A 22,174-nucleotide genomic window follows, 5' to 3' on the forward strand; every position below is an offset into this window, starting at 1 on the left:
GCACCGCTGAGATGCTGTATTTCCACCCAATTCTGGGTATCAGTGTGTCTTGCAGAATCTTGGATCATTAAAGATAAACATATTTTTAATGCCTGTGTGGCTCTGCTGGGGCTTGTCCTTCCTTCGGTGCTTTGTGGCCTGGGACTTGGTGAATGAAACAGCTTGGGCTGGAGGTGAAGGGGAGGAAGCTGTACTCAAGAGGGGAGAAAAGAGGGTTGGTTTAATCAGAGCCTTGTCCAAGCTCAGGGCTGCTGTTTGCTGCCAAAGAAAGAAAGAGGGGCCCAAGGAAGAGTCAAAATTATGTGGCTCCTGTGAGAAGCAGGGATTAGAGACTGAATGAACCTACAGCCCAGCAGGGCAGTGTGACAATCCAGGATCAGTGTGTGTGACTAAAATAACAGAGGCGTCAGACCAATTAGTGCCACTAGACAGGGGAAAGAGAGGGAGGGGGAGATGGTTTCGCTGACCCTGCCAACCTCCCCTGTTCTGCGTCTGCACTGGAGGCTGTGTGCGTGCTGGTGGCGCCTCTCCCTCTCTGCTCTAGGCTAGCATTTCTCCACCAGTCCCATCACCGGTGCAGGTTGTCCCTTAGAGCCTGCTGCCTACACATTGCTTAGCTCCTTCACCTGGGCCCCCAGATTCCTTCCTTAATGTTTCACAACCTTAGTTTAGCTCCCAGGGCAACTCCTTTCCTTGCTTTTACTAACTTAACTTGGTGAGATCTCGGCTCCCAAGCCCCTTCATCCTTTCGGTTGCCCTACTCAGCCTTACTCCAGCCCTCCTGGCCCCTGTGCCGGGAGTAGAGAGCTGTGCTCAGGGGCGGTGGGGGTGGGGAATGTCTGTGTTTGTCGCTCCTGCAAACCCCGTCTGATTTACTGGCCACTCACCATAAGTCTGTCTGGTCATTACCGTGGCTCCGGCTGGCCACTGGCTCTGCCACACCTCGCCACACTTGCAGCCTCTTGAAGATGGATTAACTCCGCACTCCTGTGGGACCACCACACGACCACCTCAAGTCCCCAAGTTGCCCTTTGCTGCACAGGCTGCATTTTTTCTGCCATAATCACAGGCAGTGGCACCAACTGGAGGGCAAGACAGGGTTTGGTGGGGGGGGTGGGGGGGTGGACAAGTGGTGCAAGGTCTGCCTCTCAGCCCCAGCAGTGCCCAAGTCCTCGAGATGGCGCCCACCATGGTTTGCCTTCGGAAGCACTTTGCTAACGCCTTACTCCCCACCTAAGCTGGGGGCTTACCTTCAGGCCCCTCTCCTCCCTTGCATCCTGAATGCCACCCCACTGCCCCTAGCTGCCACCAGATCATGACATTTACTCAGCACACAGAAGCAGCCAGGGTGGTCTTTATTGCCTTTCCCTTGGGCTAAGCCAACACAAAGTCCTTCTGGAGACTCAAGCCCCACAGCAGGAATGGGAGGCGAGAGGGGCTGGGCCGACAGGAAGCCCTGCTCCGATGGTCAGGGAGAAATGGCCTTTGTACCTTCGTCCTCTTGAGGTTTGAAGGGCCTGCTTGGCCGTGACCATGGAGCTGAGGGGAAGCCTGTGCTGACTGGAGAAATCTCAGGCTCACAGGGTCCAGTAGGCGTAGGTAAGCGTCAGAAGGAGGAAGATGGCCACAGACAGCAGCATGTTCTTCCGGTTCTCCTGCCGAAGCAACTCCAGCTCCTTCTCTGGGAGGAAAAAGGGTGGTGGACAGGTGGTCTGGGCCCATCTGCTACTCTCATCTGCCTCCGCCTATCCCACCAATGGGTACACACACTGCTGAGCGCAGAGGTGTTCCCTCCCAGCTGCCTCCTTATCCATAAAAATGACTGTCCTCCTCGATCTGCCCAGATTTGGCTACAGATCCTGGCCCAAAAAAGCCCCAACCCCCAATGCTGCTCAACCATTTCTTTCCAAATGCAGTTGAAGATGGAATATGTGAGGGAGTCACAAAAAGGCCACACCTAAAAGCCAAGCTAGGTGGTGGCGTGGCCTCACCAGGTGAGCCCTCTGGCCCGTCATTGGGTGCCCCCATGGTGCTCCTCCTTCCAGGGTGTCTCATCTGGTCAACTAGAGACTGAGGGCAGCTGGGACCTCCTTGGGCCTGACACTGGAGTAGGGACATGGTGGGCCCACACCACCAGTGCTTCTAGTCCTGCCCTGCTGTATGCCCAGCTCAGCAGGAACGAGGGATGCTAAGACGAGGTAGTTTGTGCACACAAGGCAGTCAGGCTGCCTCTAGAGGAAGCCAGCCCTGCTATTCTACAGCCACTGTATCCATTCATATGATACGCAGGTGGTTGGTATTCTGTGAGGGCTGACTTGAGTGGTAAATACTACAATTTTGTGTGAAAATTACTAGGTTTGAGAGGGAACTGATGTCCCATCCCTCCCTGTGTGAGGAAGCAGGGAGATACCTGCAAACCAGCTCTGGGCAGGCCAGATGAGACCCGGGTAGGGGTATGTGACAGGCACCGTGCTTACAGTGTTGATTCAACCTGGTTCCTACAGGAGGCTCCCTGCCGTATGGACTATTCTAGGGCTGATTCTTGGCCAGGTCTGGCCCCTCAGGGTGAATAGAACAGACAAGCCTGAGGAGCCTCTGCAGAACCATTTCCTCCCGGGCTGCTGGGGGCAGCGCCCAGCAGCCACCCTCTAGCTCTGTGCCGTCTGGGCTCTACCTGGCTCTGCGCCCAGCACCCAGAAGGTGGCAGCATTGCTCCACTCACAGTAGCCCTTCATAGCACCCAAGTGGGAGGTTCATCCTCCACCCTGGACCCCAAAGACCCTATTCCCATCACTCCATTGCAGGGTTTTCCTGGGAGAGAGTGGAGGTCTGGGAGGAGGGGGCAGGGAGGACAGACCTCCCAAGTCAGGGTGGATGTGAGGATCTCTTCTCCACCTGGCCACAGCCATACCCCTTCATCTCACAGGAGAAGAACAGACCCACAGGACTCTCCCATCTCCCTTGGAACAAAAGAACAAACTTGCTCTTTCAGGATGCTGGGCCTTCAGTTGGTTCCTGCAACCCCTCTGGGGGCTGGCTGTCTCCCAAAGAATGCCCTTGACCCCCATCACTTTGTGGGCTCCCTGGGCTGTCTGACCCTTCCTGATCCTGGGACGCGAGGGTGGGGCTGGTAATGGCAGGGAGCTTTCTTACCATAGTTGGAGGCTTTGTTCATCAGGCTGCTTTTCTCCTTCTCCAGAGAACTCCTGTGAGGGGGAAGGGGTCAAAATGGCTCAGGCCCTTTTTCTTTTTCCCACCTGAGGGGCAGCTGGCACACCAGAGCAAGGGAGACAAGAGGACATGGGCTCAGGTCTCTGGTGGCAGGGGGATGGGAGGGGTGGCAGTTGAGGGCTGGGGCCCCGGGACAGATAGGAAGGACTGGGGGAGGTCAGGAGGAGCATTACCTGGCCTCTGAGCTCAGCTCTGCCCCATAGAGCCTGGAGTTCACAGCCTCCAGGTCTCTCCAGCATCGTGACAGCTTCTTCTCCAGGCCATCTATCTGAAAGACACAGCACACCCAGCAGGTAGAGATGGGTGGCAGAGCCTTTCAATTTTCAAGACAGCTGGGATCCTGGGATGGGGAGGAGGGAGCCTCTAGGAGTCTTTGAACTAGCAACTATGTTTTGCTGTCCTCTACCTCCACGTGGTGCAGGCTGAGCCCGGCTAGAAACAGCTTTGAGTGTTGCTCAGGGTCTCCAAGCTGCCCTGACCCACTGGGCCAAGCATGGGTTGGGGCATGTAGCAGCAGCTCCCCCAGTCAGCTGTCTCCCCAGCACAGGCCCCAGTTGGGCCCCACGGCAGGAGCAACCAGAGCCCTGAATGTGGCAGGCACAGGCGGCTCCTAGAATGAAACGAGACAATGCAGGAAGCCTCTGCCTTTCCAAAGCATTCCACACGTGATTAGACATCTAGGGGCCAAAAAGCAGAGGTATGTTTTCTCGTCGGTACACTTCATCTTAAAGTAACCTAAGCTGTAACAATATACATTTTTCCATGAGATTCAATAAAAGTTACTGACAGTACAGCTCAAAACCACTTCTGTTAATTTCTGACTCGGTTCTTGCACAAAAGCATTGACCATCATCAAGATAGCTGTAACTTGTGGGGCAAAATAGCTAAGCTCCTGAAAGGCTGCATGCCAAAGGTACCAGTTCTCCCATTTGTTTTGATTATACTTTCAGAGATGTGTTCTTGGGGAAATAATTTGATTTATGGGGAAATGTTTTATGAAATACTGGACTGGATCATCCAAAGTCCTGGTATCATGCATTTGGCTTTGAAAGTTCATCTGTGTCCATCTGTCTCCAGGTGTCTGTCTAATCGGCCACCTCTTTAGGCCCGGGCCTGTTCTTCTTGAACCTCTGCCCTGCTGGTGGGAGCCTAGATTTCAGTGGGTGGGAGTTCAGAAGGCCTTGTGTCCCTCATAGCAGCTGACTGAATAGTGCTTTGGGTCCAGCTAATGCTTGATTTTCCATATGACTTCACTCATTCTCACCGCATCCCTGGGAGGGATAGCAAATACTGATACAAGCTCTATTTCACAAATGGGAGAATGGGTCCTCCAAATGGAATGACTTTTCTGAGGAGTCAGAGTGGAACACTCCTTTCCTTATCGGTCTCAGCCAGTTCTCCGCTCCAATCCTTTCTGGAGTGGCCCCTGGACAGACGGTAATCAACGCCTGCAACTACGAATCCCAGCATCCCTGGCCAGTGTTCTGGGGCCAGTGTCAGAGTCACCCTTGAAGACTCTGGGCCTTCTGCCCCTCCCCCTGGCCAGTACCCATCCCAGCCATTCTGGGTCAGCTACTTTCCTTCGTCTCAACGCCGCCCAAAGGACACACCATCTACCCCCTTCCCTGCAGCCCCAGCCTGCTGCCAACTCCAGCTCTGGAAGCAGGGCCCGGTGGGAGGGAGCAACTGCAGAGCCTTGAGTTAGCTGCTTGGTTAATTGTGTCACTTCTCTGCTAACGGGCACCAAAGGGAGGGCTGTCCTGGGAAACAGCCCCAGCCAGGAGATGGGGCCTGTGCCTAGGAGGCCAAAGGCCATGCTGAAACCTGCGCTGTAGGGAAATGAGCACTGGGAAGCCAGGCTCAGGGGACAGCAACAGCCTGAAGGGAAGGTTAGTGGAGACGGAGCCGGGAGGAGCAGGTGCTTCAGGCCACCATGAAGCCTGCCCTTCATAGCAGTGCCCCCAACACACACAGCCAGCCCCTCAGTACCCTAAGACTTGCTGTTTCCACTTCCCGGTGTAGAAACCACAAACAGAGCACCAAATTCCACGCTGGGTCCCACACAAAGCTTGATTCTTGATGCTCTATCTCCTCCGTGAAGCCTTCTCTACGGCCCTTGGCTGGAGACATACTGCCTCCTTCCCCCGGCTGATTAACCAAGCCTTCTCTCATGAAGCTGAGCGCATATTGTGTCATCCAGCTACATGTGTCCAAACCTCATCTTGCCAAACTCTGGGAGCCCCTAGGGCAGATGATGTAAACCTGCAGCCCAGTGGTCAAGTCTAGCCCAGATCGGCCCATGCCACTTGTGTATGTGACTGCCTAGCCTCTAAGGATGCCTGACTTTGTAGCTCCTGTCCTAGAAGGGCTGGCCCACTGCATTCCTTTTGTTTGTAGCCATGGAGGAATGAGTAGGGTTGGCTGTGGGTGGGGCCCAGGGGCTGGGCCTCATGTGGCACCGGGAGTCTAAAATCCTCCCCTCATGCCCACAGAAGCTGGAAGAAGCTAGGAGAAGCAGCTGTATGTGCACATAGATTATGTACTTTGTTGGATTATCCAGTGCAAGTATTAGTCCTAGGTTAGATTTCTCCCTGCCCCACCTTCGGCCAGCCCCTGGTTTGCATGTCATTCTGGAGAGGAAGTTGGGGGACTTGCATCCCTAAACACCTCTACAAGGCTACCAGGGGCCCAAACGGGATAACTGGGCCAGAGCGAGGCCAAGAACTCACACTCAGCAAAACCTTTAAATTGAGGTTGGCAAACCACAAGTGGCCAAGCTGGTCTGCTGTCATGCTCTGGGCAGGGCCTGTGGAGCTGGCAGCTAGAGGCCTTTATCTGAACAAGCCCAATCTATCTGCAGTTCCATGAATACCCCACTTTCACTTACCACTTTTTAATGAGCTAAACAGACTAACACAAATCAAGGTTTTAGGGACTCAAGTTCTAACCTCCCTCTATGAATATTTATGTCCTGCTGCAGTTCTCTCTGATTCCCTTCTAAATATCGAGTTCTCCTTTAAAACCCAGCTGCTTGATATGGGCTGAGTAAGGGGGAGTCTGGGACTGTCAGGAGGCTCTTCAGTAGGCCACAGACCCATCCTCAGAAGGTGACCCCACGGGCAGTTAAACACCCTGCAGCATTTGTTGATGCAGAAGCCAGCTCTCAAGCAGCTATAATAATGGGTGCAAACATTCTAGTGACCTACTGGCCGCAGATAAGGCAGGGAGGGAGGGTCAGGATGCATCTTTTAGTTGTGGCTGGGGTCGGGAGTGGTGGCTACAGAGCAAAGCTAGCCCAGCAAGATGGACCCAGAAATAGGGGAGAGGACCCAGGAAGTGGGCCTTAAAAGAAGCCCCTAGTTGGCTTTTAAGTCAACTCTCAATGACATGCACATAGATAATGCACTTCGCAGATTCCCCAAAACAAATCTATAGTCCTTGATTAGCTTCCTCTCTGCCACCAGGCTGAAGGCAACAGAGGACAACATAGCCAGGACCAGGAGAGAAAACACGGGTTAGGACCAGAATAAGGAGACAAATGTCAAGAAGATTCTGGAAGCATAACGGTCAGAACTGGGCAAGCATTTGGGAGCCCAAGTGCTCAGAAGCCTGAAATTGTAGTTCCTGAAAAGTGTGGTAATAAGGAGTGTGGGCTGTAATCAGATGCCTCAGCTGGCCGTTCACTTGCCGTGTATCTAGGTGACTTCCTTAATTCGGTGCCTCAGTTTACTCATGTGTAAAACAAAGATAATAATGTTTCCTATTTCAAAGAATTGTGAGGATGATATGAGGCAATACGTGTAAGATACTTAGAACAGTGCCTAACACACAGAGTGATGGTATAACAAGTGTTTGCTAGCATTATTATCAGAGAATGGTTTTCATTAGATCTGTAGAGAATAAAAAGAAAATTGAGTTAATATGTGGCAAGAGTAAGAGGAGATAGAAGCGGGGGTGCGTGATGGAGAGTACTCTCCATTGGTCACTGGCTGGCAGCAGCGGGGAGGGGAGCCCCTCTGGCTCAGATATGGCCATCTTGATTCTATGGAGGGGTTCAGCAGGGGTGGGGCCTGCAGGGTAGACCCATCACAATAGGAATGCCTCTACAGGCCAGCCTCTCCAGCTGGCTCGGGACACGGCATGCTGGGAACCTCATGATCCTGCCGGGGGTTGAAGCTGGGGTGGCGTCTGGAGGTGGTGCCAAGTTGTAGAGGCTCGGCCTGCTGGAAGCTGAGGATGAGAGGTCCAGGGCAGCGTCTAAGGGCAGAACAGACTCAGGTGTGGTCTGGGCCCTGGTGGGCATCTGAGGAGACGTGGAAGAGTGGGTGGAGCCTAGCAGCTGGAGCGCAGGTTCACCGACGCCATGGCTCTACGGTGCCTGGTGCCCAGCTAAGCTGGGAGCAGGAATGCAAAGCCCCAGGACTAAGGCAGAAAGAGGCCCCATCAAAGAGATCCGACCAACTCCAATGGGAAGAGGAGGTTACACTCTGGAGGCCAGGGAGGCTCCCAGGACTCCTGCCCAACAGGCTGGATAGTAGGTCAGTTGGCAGGAAGGGCACGGCTGACCCAACTGGTTCAGTTCTGGGACTTCCCTGGAGCTGCAGGGGGCAGCACTGCTGGCTGTGACTGTCACAGGTAAAGTAATAGCCAAGGTAGGGACTGAGACTGGCACTCATTCAGGCACAGAGTCGGGGCAGAGAGTGGATGCCCCTGATGTACAATAACATGGACACAAGGAGTGTCCATGCATTACGTTTATACTCAGAAGACCAAGTGTCCGTTTTTATACAGGAAAAAAGAACAGTGTGTCTAAGTCATTGAGATGACAGTCAGTAGGTGAAACGGCTGCAAAGGGACCCGAGGAATCAGTAAGGCAGTGGTGTGAGCTCCATAACAGTTAGCCAACTGTGCCTTCTGGCACGTCACATAGAGCCGAGGACCTGGTAGGTGTTGTGTAAACCTGTGTGCAAGCAGTGCAGGGGACTGGGAAATAGGTGGTGAATATACAGGGTGTCCTGGTGGGAAAGTCTGCTCTTGACCCCAAGACCAGAAGTAGCTAAAACCTGCCCACGGAGACTGCTGGTCTGAGCCTCGGCAGGGAAGAAGGGAGGAGAAGAAAGGGAGGGAGAAAAGATATATGGGGCAGGGAGTGGGAAGGAGCAACCCTCAAGTAGGAGGGAGTTGAGGGCCCCAGGGGAGGCCCTGGAGACAGGATCCAGGAAGTTTGCACTTTAACAGGAAAGGCCCACGAGGGATTCCTCCACAGTCAGGATGGGAACCGCTGCCTTTCTTAACCAGGCACCGACTGGGGGATCGGAGCCTGGTGGGTGGCTTCAAGAGTGGGCAAAGGAGCAGGCTCAGTGAGGTGAAGTATAAGACCAAGGATTCTCCACAGAGGGGGAGATGCTTCCTGCGGAAGAACTTGAAGTTCTGAAGTCAGACTGACAGTCAAGGTCAGCGGAGGCCCCAACCCCAGCCAAGTGGGGCCACTGCTCCTGCTGGCAGTCATCAGAGCCGGGGTCTCTTCCTGCGGCCTTCCTCCAGGACCCCTCCCTCAAAAGCAGCTTGGAGCGCTCGGCTGGCAGTTCCGTAGCCCTGAGCCAGCTAAGCAAAATCGCCTCTGCCACCCAACTTGGGGAACAACACCCTATTCTCAGAGCTTTAGGGAAGTCTCCCTGGAGTCCTATATGCCATAAAGCCACTGTGTTAAGAGAAACTGTAAAATTCTCCCGGAATCCCTGGGTGGCATCTTTTCAGGAATGTGGAGCCTCCCAGTACGGAAGCCCAGAATGAGGCCTCTTTGGAGGCAGGGCAGGTGAGTGCCATCTCGCACACGGGTAAGTGCCCAGTACCCAGGTCAGGCCAGGCCCGCGGGGGGCCAGCTCCAGGTCTGGCTGCTGCCAAGGCCTCCCAGCAGCTTTTATTCTGCCAACAAGTACTACTGAAGGTGGATGAATGGTGCTCCCACAAGCATCTTGACAGCCTGGGAGGTGGCTCCCTGCCCACTCCCTAAGGAGCCACTGTCTAGGGCCAGATTTTCTTCTGGGAAAGGGCAGAGGCACCCTTGGGGCTTGGCACTGCCAGGCAAGCCACTGTGCTTTCTGGTTTAGGAAGTTGTTTTCAGTCTTGCTGGCCTTGCTCTTGGGAGATTCTGGGCTGTGAGTGACAAGAAGTGGCTGGGAATGAGTTACCTCAGGAGTCAAGCAGCAGTCATGGGGCATATCCTGCACCTGCCTGGCCGGGTCCTTACTGGGCACCAAGACCTAATAAAGAGCATGGTGTCAAGGTACCAGAGCCCAACTCAAATCGTGGACTTTCACGTGTCTGGATGGCACAGCACAAGTCAGAACAGCCTCTGGAAGCCCAAAGTCCACAATAATACCAGCAGCAGCCAACGCTACGGTAGCAGGCATATGTGCCAGGCACTGCTCTAAGCACCTCACATGACTCCCTCACAGGACACTCACAATAACCCTGGCGGGAGAGGAGTAGCATCAGTATCCACACCCTGTGGATGAGGAAACTTGGGCTGCGGGGATGCAGTAACTTGTCCAGGGTCACGCAGCCAGTACCTGGGGGAGCGGGCGGTAAGAGTCGGTGCTGTGAGCTACCAGCACACATGGGGGAAGCTCAGAGGCACCAGCCCGGAGCCACTCTCAGCTCCTGGGCGTAAACTCCACTCCTTACACCCTGGGCCATGCGGTTTGTGGGCAGCTTCCCGAATGCTCCCCAATGTCTGCATCAACTCTGCAAGGAAGGGACTTTTTAGTCTCCCTTTCACAGAGGAGCAAACTCCCACACGGAGAATTTAAGCAACCTGCCCCAGGTCGTGTCACTGGGAAGTGGCAGAATTGGGGTCTGAATCTGGGTTTTTCTGCTTCAGAGCTTATGTTCTTTCCACCTCTTCAAGCTCTTTCTCCAAAATCCCTCATGAAAACATTCACGACAAAGAAGGGTTCTGTGGAACAAAATCATTCCACATCCCAGTCGAAACCCATCTAAGCTTGTTGATCTGGCTTTAACAGATTCTGTACTCTGAATAATCTTGTATAAGGGCTCTGCTTGCTTTCTGTCCACATAACAGATACTCACTGTGAGGGGAGAACCTGATTGAAATCTGTTTGCTTGGAGACAGTGAGCGTCTCCAAGCCCAGCGTCTGTCCTCACATTGAAGGCAATTACGCTCTAACTCTGGGCTTCACGGACATCCCAGGCAACCTCCCCCAAACCGCCTACGCTGCCAAAGCACCCTCCAAAACACACAAAACAGACCCGGGTTTGAGAAGGGAAAAGGTGGGCTAGTTGGGCCTGATGAACCCTCCTTTCCCCAAAGTCTTTCTTCTCACTTGCTAATAACTCACAGCCCGGAGAGTGGTGTCAGCTGTTTCAGCTCCAGCCCCAGCAGCCTGGGAACTGGATTTCTGGAAATCCACTCATTTTCACATGTCAGGGAAGCCCCAGAATGTTTATTATAATGGGTAGAGAAGCCGGACTGCCTGCCCAGATGGTCTCTGGCAGGAGAGCAGGGGCTTCCCATCTGGGGCCTTGAGGCCACACAGCCAAGTGACATGGGGGTCACGGGCCTTGATTTTCCAGGTCACTATCCTCAAACCCAAAAGGACCGATTACCCTGATACCGCTTAAGGGATGTTCTTCTGTGGAGGAGGCTCTGTGAGGGCAGAAAACAAAAACCTCCGCCATGGCTACCAAATCATCAGAAGTTTCTCTCCCAGGCTGGGCAGATGAAGACAGTAAACCTTCCCAGTTTTTAATCAATGAACAACTTTCAGGAAAAGCAGAGAGCCAAGGGACTTGTCATTTCTCTGGAGAGTCACCTCCCGCCCCAGGTCAGGCACGTGGAGGTCCTCCTGAAGCCCGCGCAAGCTCGGAGGCCTTCTGGCCTCTGAGAGGCTCTGCAAGCGGAGCCACGTCAGTCCTCACCTGAAGCCTTCAGCTGTCCTTGGGCCAGAACATTGTCTGGGGTTTCTTTTCTCTTCTTTCCCCCAATATATATTTTTTTGATAAAGTAGCAAAAGCTTCTTCATCGCTGAAAGGCTCAAAGCACTTTTCAAGAATTGGCATCCACCCCATGCCTTATGAATTCATTAATTAAGATGCTGGCAAACAGCCACTCCACACATGCTGATATCCAGCCGTGTTAGGTAATGAGGTTTTAGTCTCCTGACCCCCATCCGATGGAGTGGAGCCAGACGCAGGCTGCTGAGAGAAATCACCTGCCCAATGGCGACCTGTCGCTTGCACCTGGCAGCAGGTGAGGCTCATTTAATGGTCAGCCGCCCTTGAACTGTGTCTGCAGGCCTCAAGCCTTTCTCCCAGCCCTGACTGGGCAGCCGCCAGCAAGACAGTGTCCAGCTGCCTGCTCCACTGTGGCCTCCTGATCTCTCACCAACGAATCACTCAACTGGGCCCAGAAGTCAGGGGTGAGGGTTCAAGTGCCTCCTCTAGCCTCTCAAAACCAATTCAGTAAATATTTATTGATAGTCCACTAGGCTGCTTCTATCCCTTGTCTCAGAACATTGGTAGGTTCCTGTCAGCCTCGTAACGGCCTGTTCCAGAACTGAGACTGTCTTCATCCACACTTAGTGCTCCTCCCCGCCCCCAGGGAGCTCACAGTGGTGGCTGACACTACACAATCACAAGTGTCCATGCTCCTCTCCTCCTGGTGCTCATCCTGCTTTGGCCATTTTCTCCACTCAACCTACCACCTACCCTTCATCGTCACTGATCCTGGCCCCTTTTTCTGATAAGAATTCCAGTGAATTTTAAATGACTCCCATTAACTTTTATTCCCTCTGGCAGATACTATTAGTTGGCCAACACAACATTGATTCCCAACCCCTCCTCCTTTGCCTGCCTCCACCATAGAAGAAAAGCTCAAGAGATGCTTTCTCAGCCTCACTGCAGCCAGGGGTGGTCATGACCCAGTTCTGGCCAATGAGATGTTCCAGAAGTCGGCTGGGAGATGACTGAGAGCGCTTATGCTTTGCTGATAAAAAGGACAAAGATTGTTATAGTTCGTTTTTCTTTTTTCCCTGACTTAAAGTTGAATATGATGACTGGAGCTGTGGCAGCTATCTTGTGACTAAGAGGAAACAGCTAAGAGAATGCAGAAACAACAGCCCTGACATAGCTGAGCCTTTGAACCAATGCCAGTAGCCACCTCCCTCCAAATTTCTTGTGATGGGAAAAAAAAGTATATTCTTGTTTGATTAGGTCACTGAGGTCAGTTTTCTGTAACCTGTAGCTAAAACCTTTCCAAACGGACAGATTTTGTACTAGGGCCCAGACCCAACCAAGTTATCCCCTTAAAGATGTCAACTAAGACACTGCACATCTGTTACCTAAAGACCAACTGGCTGTTGAAACATTTAAGACACTAAGAATGGTCCAGCTGTGGAGGAAAAAAAGTACAATGACCAAATAACAGCTCATTACTATCAGAAATTAAAAAACAGGTTTTACATCAGCCAAAATCCTATCAGTTTAGACTGAAATGCATCCTTTCCCTCAGCCAGAATCCTCCTATCAGTTTAGACTGAAATACAGCCTTTCCCTCCTCCCACACAACTTGAAAATCAGTATCAGAGCTGGTGATTTCTCACCTGAATTATAATTCTCTGTTATTCAGAATAAAACTCATAGCCAGTTTTTCCCAAATCTGAGATCTCACAAGGTGGCAAATGAGTTGGATAAAAAGGTCTTGAAAGGAGCCACAAATTGGGAAGGCTGGGAGGTGCCTTGGTGTCCTGGGAGGTGACTGCCCAGTACAGCTGGCCCCAGCCAACCCTCAGGGGGAGTGCTCAGTAATTGCTTCATTACAAGTGGAGGCTGTTTGCAGGTGCTGAGATCACTCACTTGTGGGAGTTTTATTGCACTCGTCAGATTAACAAACATTTTTGATTAAGTCACCACTTCACTGGCTTTGAGCACACAACTTTTAATAACAGGACAATATCTACTGCTACTGAGCACCAGCACACATTCAATACTCAGATCCGCAAGGGGCAAAGGAGGAACAATGTGAGGAGATGGCAAGATGCCAAGTTTTTTCTCAGGTGCACCGTGGCAGAGCTCGAATCTTAGAATATCCAAGCAAAAGGTAACCTAGACATCAAGATGGCCAATGTAAATATCTATATTGGTATTGATAGGTTAAAAAAAATAAAGGGGTGAAGGTGACTGGTATACGGCACTAGGAGAGCATGTACCCCACCAAATTCAAAACACTTTTAAAACCCGTGTCAGCCAAACAAAAGACATCTATGATCATCTATGATCTATATGTGGACCACAGTCAGTGAGTCTGTATCTGTAACCCCTGGTGAAATTCAAGTCCTTCATGTTACAGATGAGGAAAACTAAAGTCCAAACAAGGGGGCTGGCTTAGCCACGATGGAAGGACGCGAAAGAACTACGAAGGCTACTGATAAGAAAGCACTGTTTGATGATTATCCACCCTGTGCCGCACATGCTAGGCACTTTACAAATATTGTCTTATTTAATCCTCAAAACTACACTGTGAGGTAAGATGGAGTCTGCTGAGGAGAATTGGGCTGTCCACTAAAATACACTCTTCTTCCACAGCAATGGAGCTGTAGTTGGGCACGTGGCCTCCTAGCTGATGAATGCATTTCCCAGCTACCCCTTGCAGGCTTTGCATCTTAGCTGCATCTTTGCCAACGGAAAGTGGGCACTCTGGGCCCAGAATTCTTAAGACAGTGGGTGTGCTTTCTCCACTCTCTTTCCCACCGGTGGATACCTCAATGGAGTGCAACCTAGTTTCATTCATGAGGTGACAACAGGCCCTAGTCCCCAGCAGAGCCACAAGATGGAAGGAATATGGCAGAACCAACACTGTCCTGGTACTCTAGACAGGGGTTGACAAACAATGGTCTGTGGGCCAAATACGGTCCATGACTTGTTTTTGTAAATAAAGTTTTATTGGAACACTCTCATTAATTTATATACTGCCTATGGCTGCTTTTGTGCTAAGACATCCTATCTGAGTACAGCTGAGTCTCGTTATTTGTGGCAGTTATGTTCTATAAGGTTGCCAACAATGAATTAGCAAATACTGAACCAGGTTAGGTTCTGGTGAGCCTCTGGTCACAACATTTTTTACCAGCTGATCAATACAAAACCTTGTTTTGTGTGTGTTTCTGTTTAAAGAGACCTTATTTAATACATATTGATTAATTAACACTGAACTCACATCCAACAGGACTATAACTCATGCCTGAGAAAGCTTATCTAACACACATATTTTCTCCATAAGGCATGTCACAGCCTTCTTGCACTTTGGAAGACTAAACAGCACTTCAGCACTACACTCGAGGGCCATTTTAAACAGCAAAATCACCAAGAAAAGCACAAAAATGCAAGAAACTTGGCAGTAAATAGACCAGAAAAAGGACACTTGTTTACAGCACACGGAAGAGCTGAAAAATAAGACACAGCATTGCCTTGTTCCACCTTAACGAGACACATGGGCCTCAGGTGAATCAAATCTTGACGCTTTGAGTCAGCCTGTTAATTACTACAAAAGCATTTCGAGGACTGATTTGGGGGTTACAAGTGCATTTTAGCAAGTAGACAAATGCACAAATACGGAATCTGTGAACAATGAGGAACAACTGTAGTTGCAACAGAGACCATATGGCTCACAAGGCCTAAAATATTTACTCTCTGATCCTTTATAGACAACATCTGTCGATCCTTGCTCTAACCTGTTAGGAAAAAAAACAAACAACTTTCTTGTTCTTTTTTTTTTTTTTTTTTTTTTTTTGCGGTATGCGGGCCTCTCACTGTTGTGGCCTCTCCCTTTGCGGAGCACAGGCTACGGACGCACAGTCTCCACGGCATGTGGGATCTTCCCGGACCGGGGCACAAACACGTGTCCCCTGCATTCGCAGGCGGACTCTCAACCACTGCGCCACCAGGGAAGCCCAATTTTCTTGTTCTTGAAGCCACTGAATTTTGGGGTTTCTCTGTTATAGCAGCTTATCATGTTCTAATACAGGCTATAAAGTCTAGGCTAGTCCCATTTCAGAGTGCCATCTCATTTTAGTATCTATAGTCTCTCTTACAAGGAGATTCACATTTCCATCGTTTTTTTTCCTACCAAGTTGGCCAATATTTCTCAAGGGGTGGTACTAAAACCTCCTGCATAAACACTGGTGTAGCTTGTTAAAAATACAGATTCTTTGTTAAAAATACACACCCAAGTCCTACTTAATTACTCGGGGTGGGGGAGATTCAACACTCCATTTTTTTTTTTTTTTTTTTTTGTGGTATGCATGCCTCCCTCTGCTGTGGCCTCTCCCGTTGCGGAGCACAGGCTCCGGACGCGCAGGCCCAGCGGCCATGGCTCACGGGCCCAGCCGCTCCGCGGCATGTGGGATCCTCCCAGACCGGGGCGCGAACCCGGTTCCCCTGCATCGGCAGGCGGACGCGCAACCACTGCGCCACCAGGGAAGCCCCAACACTCCATTTTTAAGACAGATGATTCTTAATGCGTTCTTAAGATTGAGAACCACTCAACTGGTAGTAAGCTCAATAAGACAATTACCCAGTATCTTTCTTGCAACTCCAGGGAGGGTGATCTAAGGGAACAGTAACACAGGAAAAACAAGATGCACCAGAAGGCAAATCACCTGTGCTTGATTCTCGGTGCCTCAACCGTTTCAACGGTTGGGCTCTACTTGAAACTTCAGGTTCCCCATCTGTAAAAATCTCACAGGCTTGTAGTGAGCGCAAATAAAGTAACAAATAGCAACTGCTCAATATGCATCAATTTTCTTTCCTTCCATATGCAGTCAATTATTTGTAAGCTCTTTGCGAACATCACCATTCCAGAATTCTCTACAAATTCCCACAGGTTCCCAAAGTAATTTTCAAGCTTCATGCTTTAGTACCCCGGAGGAAAAATTCCCCATCTCAAGGGACAGTTAAGCCACCAGTAATACATTAAACAGTATGGGGTCCCTCACTTCTGGGGGTGCCCTCATCTACAGGTCTCTAACCCTTTAGGATCCCCTCACCTGCGAGTACCCAACCTTTTGGGGTCCCCTTCACTTAAACGTCTCCCCTCAGGGCCTCAAGATTTCGGTGTCAAGCCCTCTTTGGTGCTCCCCTTACCTGCCTGTCTCTTCCTCTCTGGAGGTCCCCTGGCCTTCTGTTCCCAGCTCTCGTGGCCCCTCGGGCTCTCCAACCTTCGGTTCCCCCAGCGGGCCGTGTCCCAAACCCACGTCGCCCTCACTTCCTCCCCTCACTCCCTCCTCCAACCTGCAGCCGGGCCGACCCACTACCCCGCCGCGGGGAGAAGGCAGTTCACGACGTGGCCCACCCCCCATTTCTCCCCCTCACCTCTAGTGCGACGCCCAGATTCTCCCGCTTCTTTTTAGTCATGTTACTTGCCGGGCTCCCGGAGCATTATTAGACTCACCCACCGGCGGCGCCACGCATGCGAAAACCCCTGTGATTCTCCCTCATTGGCCGCTGAGGTGGCGGGAGGTGGGACTACTGGCGGTGTCCATCTAATTGAGGGGCGTGGCCATCTTGGCGCGGCCATGTTTATGAGGGGCAACCGCTCTTTGAGGCTTCCGCCTAGCGGGTGGTGGGAAGAGGATGACTAGATTGGCCCGGGAGGAACGATGGCCCACCCAGGGGTGGAGCTGGCCCTTTCCTTACGAATTCAAAGGCACTTTACAGCACAGAGAGGCTGTTTCTTCACCCCGTCGTCTTCTGTACCCTTCTTCCTTTTTGTGACCACCCTGCCCAGTTTGAGGCCAGAACAGAAACAGCCTACAAACGTCACAGAAAACTTTTAAGTGAAAAGCAGCATCCTTTATCCTACTGTTCTTAATACATTTCCTATATTTGTTTCTGTATATTCCGACCCAGGCTTGGTCTCAGACATTGTATTTTATACTGTTGTAATCCTACTGTACAGTATGCTGTAGACAGACCTATGTCCTTTGAAATGGTTTGACTGTGATCCAATGATTAAAAAATACAATTTTAGGGTTTCCCTGGTGGCGCAGTGGTTGCGCGTCCGCCTGCCGATGCAGGGAAGCCGGGTTCGCGCCCCGGTCTGGGAGGATCCCGCGTGCCGCGGAGCGGCTGGGCCCGTGGGCCATGGCCGCTGGGCCTGCGCGTCCGGAGCCTGTGCTCCTCAACGGGAGAGGCCGCGGCAGAGGAAGGCCCGCATACCACAAAAAAAAAAAAAAAAAATACAATTTTGTATCATGACCCAGTTACCCATATAACTGAAACCAAATTTTCCTGATAAACACCTTTACCACCTTTGATGCACTCAAATATTTTCTAATCTAGTCTATTTCATTTAAAAAAAACTTGGTGGCAGGAGACCTATTAATTTTATTTCATGACTCATTAATGGATATTGAACTGCAATTTGGAATAAACATTTTCCCATGTTTTGAAATCATCATTTGCGAAGGCTGTATATGCCACCAAGTGAATACATCCCATTCTTGTATTGGACATTATTTTATTGGACGTTACCTCCAAATAATGCTAAAGCAAACATCTTTGTGTATGTAGCTCTGTCCTTCTGAACTATTATTATTTTTTTGCCTTTTATACTGTCATTTATTATGGATACACTGTTAGTCCATAGATATAATCTCTTTGCCTATTATATATCACACACATAAATATTAGTATATAAATAATATAGTCTTCATTTTGAGATTTTTTTCAGTACAGTTTCTATCTTTATTTTTTACCTTTTGGTTAACCCCTTACCTTCTTCCATCCTCACCCATTCATGCAATACTACACATCAGCTTCCTGCCCCTATTTCAGCCAGATAACCATCTGAATTATTTCTTTAAGATAAATTCGCACAAGTGGAATTATGGGGTCAAAGACTATGAGACTGGAATCGAAGCTCCTTATTTTCTGACCAGTTATCTCTCTGTTGGAGTCTGTGTTTCTGTGTGTGAATAATAACCCTGATGCAGTGTTTGGGTGAAAAAAAAGTGTTTTCAGATCTGTTTTCTCTTCTTGATAGAATCATTGAATGATGGAGCAGGAGGGGACCTGAGATACCATCTCGCCTGGCCGCCTGACTGAGGCCACAGAGGGAAAGTGTAGTAAATTCTGTCTGAACAGGAAACAGGCTGCTCAGAAGTTGTTTAGTGCAGTGCTTAGCTTAACACCCAGCCCAAGAAAAAACTTACTCAAGAACATTGTCCATCAACTGTCAATCAACAGCATTTATTGTCAGAACACCCTTTTTTTTTTCTTTTTTCTTTTTGTGGTATGCGAGCCTCTCACCATCGTGGCCTCTCCCGTTGCGGAGCACAGGCTCCAGATGCGCAGGCCCAGCGGCCATGGCTCACGGGCCCAGCCGCTCCGCGGCACGTGGGATCCTCCCAGACCGGGGCACGAACCCACGTCCCCTGCATCGGCAGGCAGACTCTCAACCGCTGTGCCACCAGGGAAGCCCCAGAACACTCTTCATAGCATTGGTTCTGATCCAGAAAAACCAGTCTGTGCTTCCAAACTGTCACAGGCACAGGCCCAGGGAAGGTGAGAAGAGGAGGAAAAACACTATGTTCTTTTAAAAGTGGTTCCTTCTGCATTTGTTTGGCACCAAGAAAAAGCCACGTAGATGTGGGTACGTCTCCTGTCAGTCCCTTGTCTCTCTTCCCCATTCCCTGTGAAATGATGCGTGAGCTGTCATCCTTCTCCCCAAAGAGCCTTGGATTCTCCAAGCCAAACCTTGTCCCACGGTTCTGCTAATGGGACAAAATACTTGAAGTGGGGCTGGAATGAGAGCCTACGTGGGTTGGAGTGAGGCCGACCCGGATTCCAGTCCCAGCTCTGCCACTTAGCAGTGGTGTGATTTGGGGCAAGATACTTAAACTTGCTGAACCTTAGTTTCCATGAGTAAAACAAGCTCATTGTGTCAGACTTATAGGGTCATTGTGAGACTTACTAAGTGGTTGGTACTGTGGCTTGTGAGTGACCAGGAGAGACTCAGCAGAACTGACGCACCTGCTGCCAGCTTTTCATTACAGGGTTTCGCTTAGCAGTTGTTGCCATTCATATTTTTTGTTATTGTTTTGATATCAGTTTCTACCAGCTTTGACATTATTGTAAACGATCTGTCGTTAGAAGTTTGGGTCAAATACTTGGGTTGTTTCCTGCTATCAAGGATGCGTAGTTTACTGCAAAGGCAGCCACTAACATACACAAGTGTCTCTCTGCAGAGAGGAGATGCCCTCTTCACCTCTCTACTCATCCTTCCTACTGAGACCATCGATTTTGGGTTTCATGTGCCCAGACAGTGCAGATGGTGGTGATCCCCATGGTGTTGGGGAGGCTGAAAGAGCCCCAGGTAACCCACCGCATTCTTTTCATCCCCCGATACATAAAAGACCAGCTTTGATTCCCATGGGGGCTGTTTGCCGAGCCTAGCGCAGCTTGGCCTGGCTTCGTGCTGTAAATTCTGCCCACATGCAGATGGGTTACTGTGAGCTAGCTGTCTGTCTGTCTGTCTTTGTTCTCCAGGAGCTGTGGTCCTGAACTGTCTGTCTGGGAGTTTTAGAGCTAGGTTTTTAAGGAAAATCGAGCACTACACTGGCAGACAGGAGAAATGGGTTAATTCCTGGCTAGGCCAGGTTCTCACTGCATGACCTTGGTAAGGTCAAGCCTTCTCTTTGGCTCTCAATTTCCTTGTCTGTGAAATGGGCACAGTGGGAAAACTAGACAGCTTAGATACCCTAGGATTCTATTTTTAATGGCCTTGTTGTTTGTAAAGTGCCCAGATGTAAGGCACCCTCACTGGCTGTAAGGTAGACATATAAAATAAGAACCAATCATTACCCTAAAGATATCTTCAGTCTAGTTAGAGAGACAGACTGACAACATGAAATAGTGAATGCCAGACAACATATAATTAAAAGCCAGCTGTCTGGTACCTACTGTTGATGCATTAAGAGCTCAGGGGGAAAAAAGAATGCTGTGAGTATTGGGGGTGGCTTTGTGGAGGCTATGGGTCCTGGAGGATAGAAGAGATTGGGTCAGGTGAAGATGGGGAGAGGACACTCCAGAGGGGAACCCAAGGGCTTCTTGTGACTACAGGAGGTGCCCTTTTCAACTCTGCACGGAAACACTGTATAGGCTAGCCACAGCCCTGGCTTATTTGTCTTGGAGACCCTTAGGTCAATGTTTCCATCCCTTGTCCCATCTTAGGCTTGCCTGACCCATGGGTCCCAGACCTGGGCCCCTGCCACTGCCCCGAGGGCACCTTCTCAGAGCAGGAGTGGGGGAGAATGGAATCATTCACTGTCAGAAGCATTTCAGGCAGGAAATGAAGAATTTCGTAGGTGGTTAAAAATACAGTGGAGGCTGATTTATGTTTGAATTTTGTTCCAGGACAGCAGATTATAGCCCAGGTTCTGAGGCAAAGGCAGCCGTGTCTTTATGGCCTGCTTGGATCAGTTTTATGTCTTAGTGGTTTTTATATGTTTCAGCTAAGCCAAGATGCTCGAACTTTTTGTCCCATACTTCACTGGGGAACTCATGTACCACTCCTGCACCCAACCTCATTTTCCCATAAATAGAAAAAAAAGCAAAATAGATGAAAATAATGTTTTTGCTTCCTATTTAGTTGGTATCCAGTAATTTAAGCTAAATTAAATCAAATCATAAATAGATGAACCCACATGACACCCTGAAGTAGATGTCCGGGAACATCGTGAAAATAAAAGGACAGAAATCTAAATATTGTTGAATATGCAGATCACTCCATCCCATAATATTTTCTTGATAAGAAGAAATTTCTATCAGATATTAGCACCAAGAAAAGCTATGTGGCTCTTCCTGGCATGCTAACAGGTTTTTACCTCATGGCTACTCTACCTTTTGTAACTGATCATGCTTCGCACTTTTTTTGCTCATGACGAAGCTCAGATCTGAACCTGTTCAAGGATTTTGAGCAGAGGTTTCCACGTACTAGCATTCTCCCTGGCTTTATTTTCTTTTTCTACCCTTGTTTTCACTTTGCTCTGTCACTTTATCTATTTTTATCCCACTGTATTGTGTGCATTTTGATAAACTACCTCAAATCCTTTTTTAGAACACAAAGGAGCGTAAATAAATCAATAAATACATCCTGTGTTTGTAAATATGGCATTTTGTTCTTTCTAAGGCAAATGTTCACATCCATTAGCTCTGTGGGTCCTCACATAGCACTGTAAGGAAAGTTAGGCAGGCTCAGTCACCCTCATTTTGCAGACAAGGAAGCTGAGGTACATCCATGAATAAAATGGTTTGCAGAAGAGGACAAACCCACTCTTCCACCTGTACAGAAGATCACCTGAACCCCTCTGAAGAAGGAGACAGGAATATGAAACAGCCCATTAGGTGACCTTTTTCTAGAGATGCAGATTGAGTAGGGGGAAAGGTTGGAGGTCAACACTGGAGAGGACACAAATTGGGGTGACCATTGGCTTCCTCCAGAGTCCATATCTGTGTTGCCATTTCTACCGCCTCCTGCCTTTTGATAACAAACCCACTCCCACCTGTCACATGGGTGGCATATAACTCAAGCAGGGTAGCCAGTCATAGAACCACATGCTCCTGGCCATAGTGATTTGTTCAGACAGGAGAACACATGACCCAAGCTGGGCCAATAGGAGTTCTTCACTGAGATTTTTAATCTCTAGCTGGGAAATGAAACCTCATCTCAGCTCTGGTTGCAGAGCTGTTGAGATGTGATCCTGGAACTTCTGATAGCTGTGCTCCCTTCCATGAAAAGAGGCTCCTGAGGAGTATAACGGGAGGCCGGCAGCATGAATAAAGCAGCAGCTGTGAGAGGTGGTGAGAGAGAGTGACTTGTGGATGTTTGGAGCTGAGGTTCCAGGCACCTTACCCTTGCCCCTCCCAG

At 50.0% G+C, this 22,174-nt stretch overlaps 1 protein-coding gene across 1 annotated transcript; it reads right to left on the bottom strand.

Moving 5' to 3' along the window:
- Nucleotides 1-1,325: 1,325 nt before the first annotated feature.
- Nucleotides 1,326-16,705, bottom strand: CCDC167 (coiled-coil domain containing 167). Its single transcript, XM_007127499.4, has 4 exons — nt 16,618-16,705; nt 3,405-3,499; nt 3,154-3,206; nt 1,326-1,681 (listed from the first exon to the last, which is right to left on the bottom strand). The coding sequence occupies exons 1-4, from the start codon at nt 16,657-16,659 to the stop codon at nt 1,578-1,580; spliced, it is 294 nt and encodes a 97-aa protein (XP_007127561.1). The 5' UTR covers nt 16,660-16,705; the 3' UTR covers nt 1,326-1,577.
- Between the last annotated feature and the right edge of the window lie 5,469 nt (nt 16,706-22,174).

The sequence above is a fragment of the Physeter macrocephalus genome, chromosome 18, assembly GCF_002837175.3.
Source record: "Physeter macrocephalus isolate SW-GA chromosome 18, ASM283717v5, whole genome shotgun sequence".
In the NCBI taxonomy this organism is placed as follows: Eukaryota; Metazoa; Chordata; class Mammalia; order Artiodactyla; family Physeteridae; genus Physeter; species Physeter macrocephalus.

Bases quoted from the DNA above. Each gene is read 5' to 3' on its own strand.
- CCDC167 (XM_007127499.4), bottom strand. From the start codon at position 16,659: ATGACTAAAAAGAAGCGGGAGAATCTGGGCGTCGCACTAGAG. The intron at 3,500-16,617 runs GTGAGGGGGAGA...TGTGTCTTTCAG, and splicing joins ATCTGGGCGTCGCACTAGAG to ATAGATGGCCTGGAGAAGAA. The intron at 1,682-3,153 runs GTAAGAAAGCTC...TTTTCCTCCCAG, and splicing joins GAACAAAGCCTCCAACTATG to AGAAGGAGCTGGAGTTGCTT.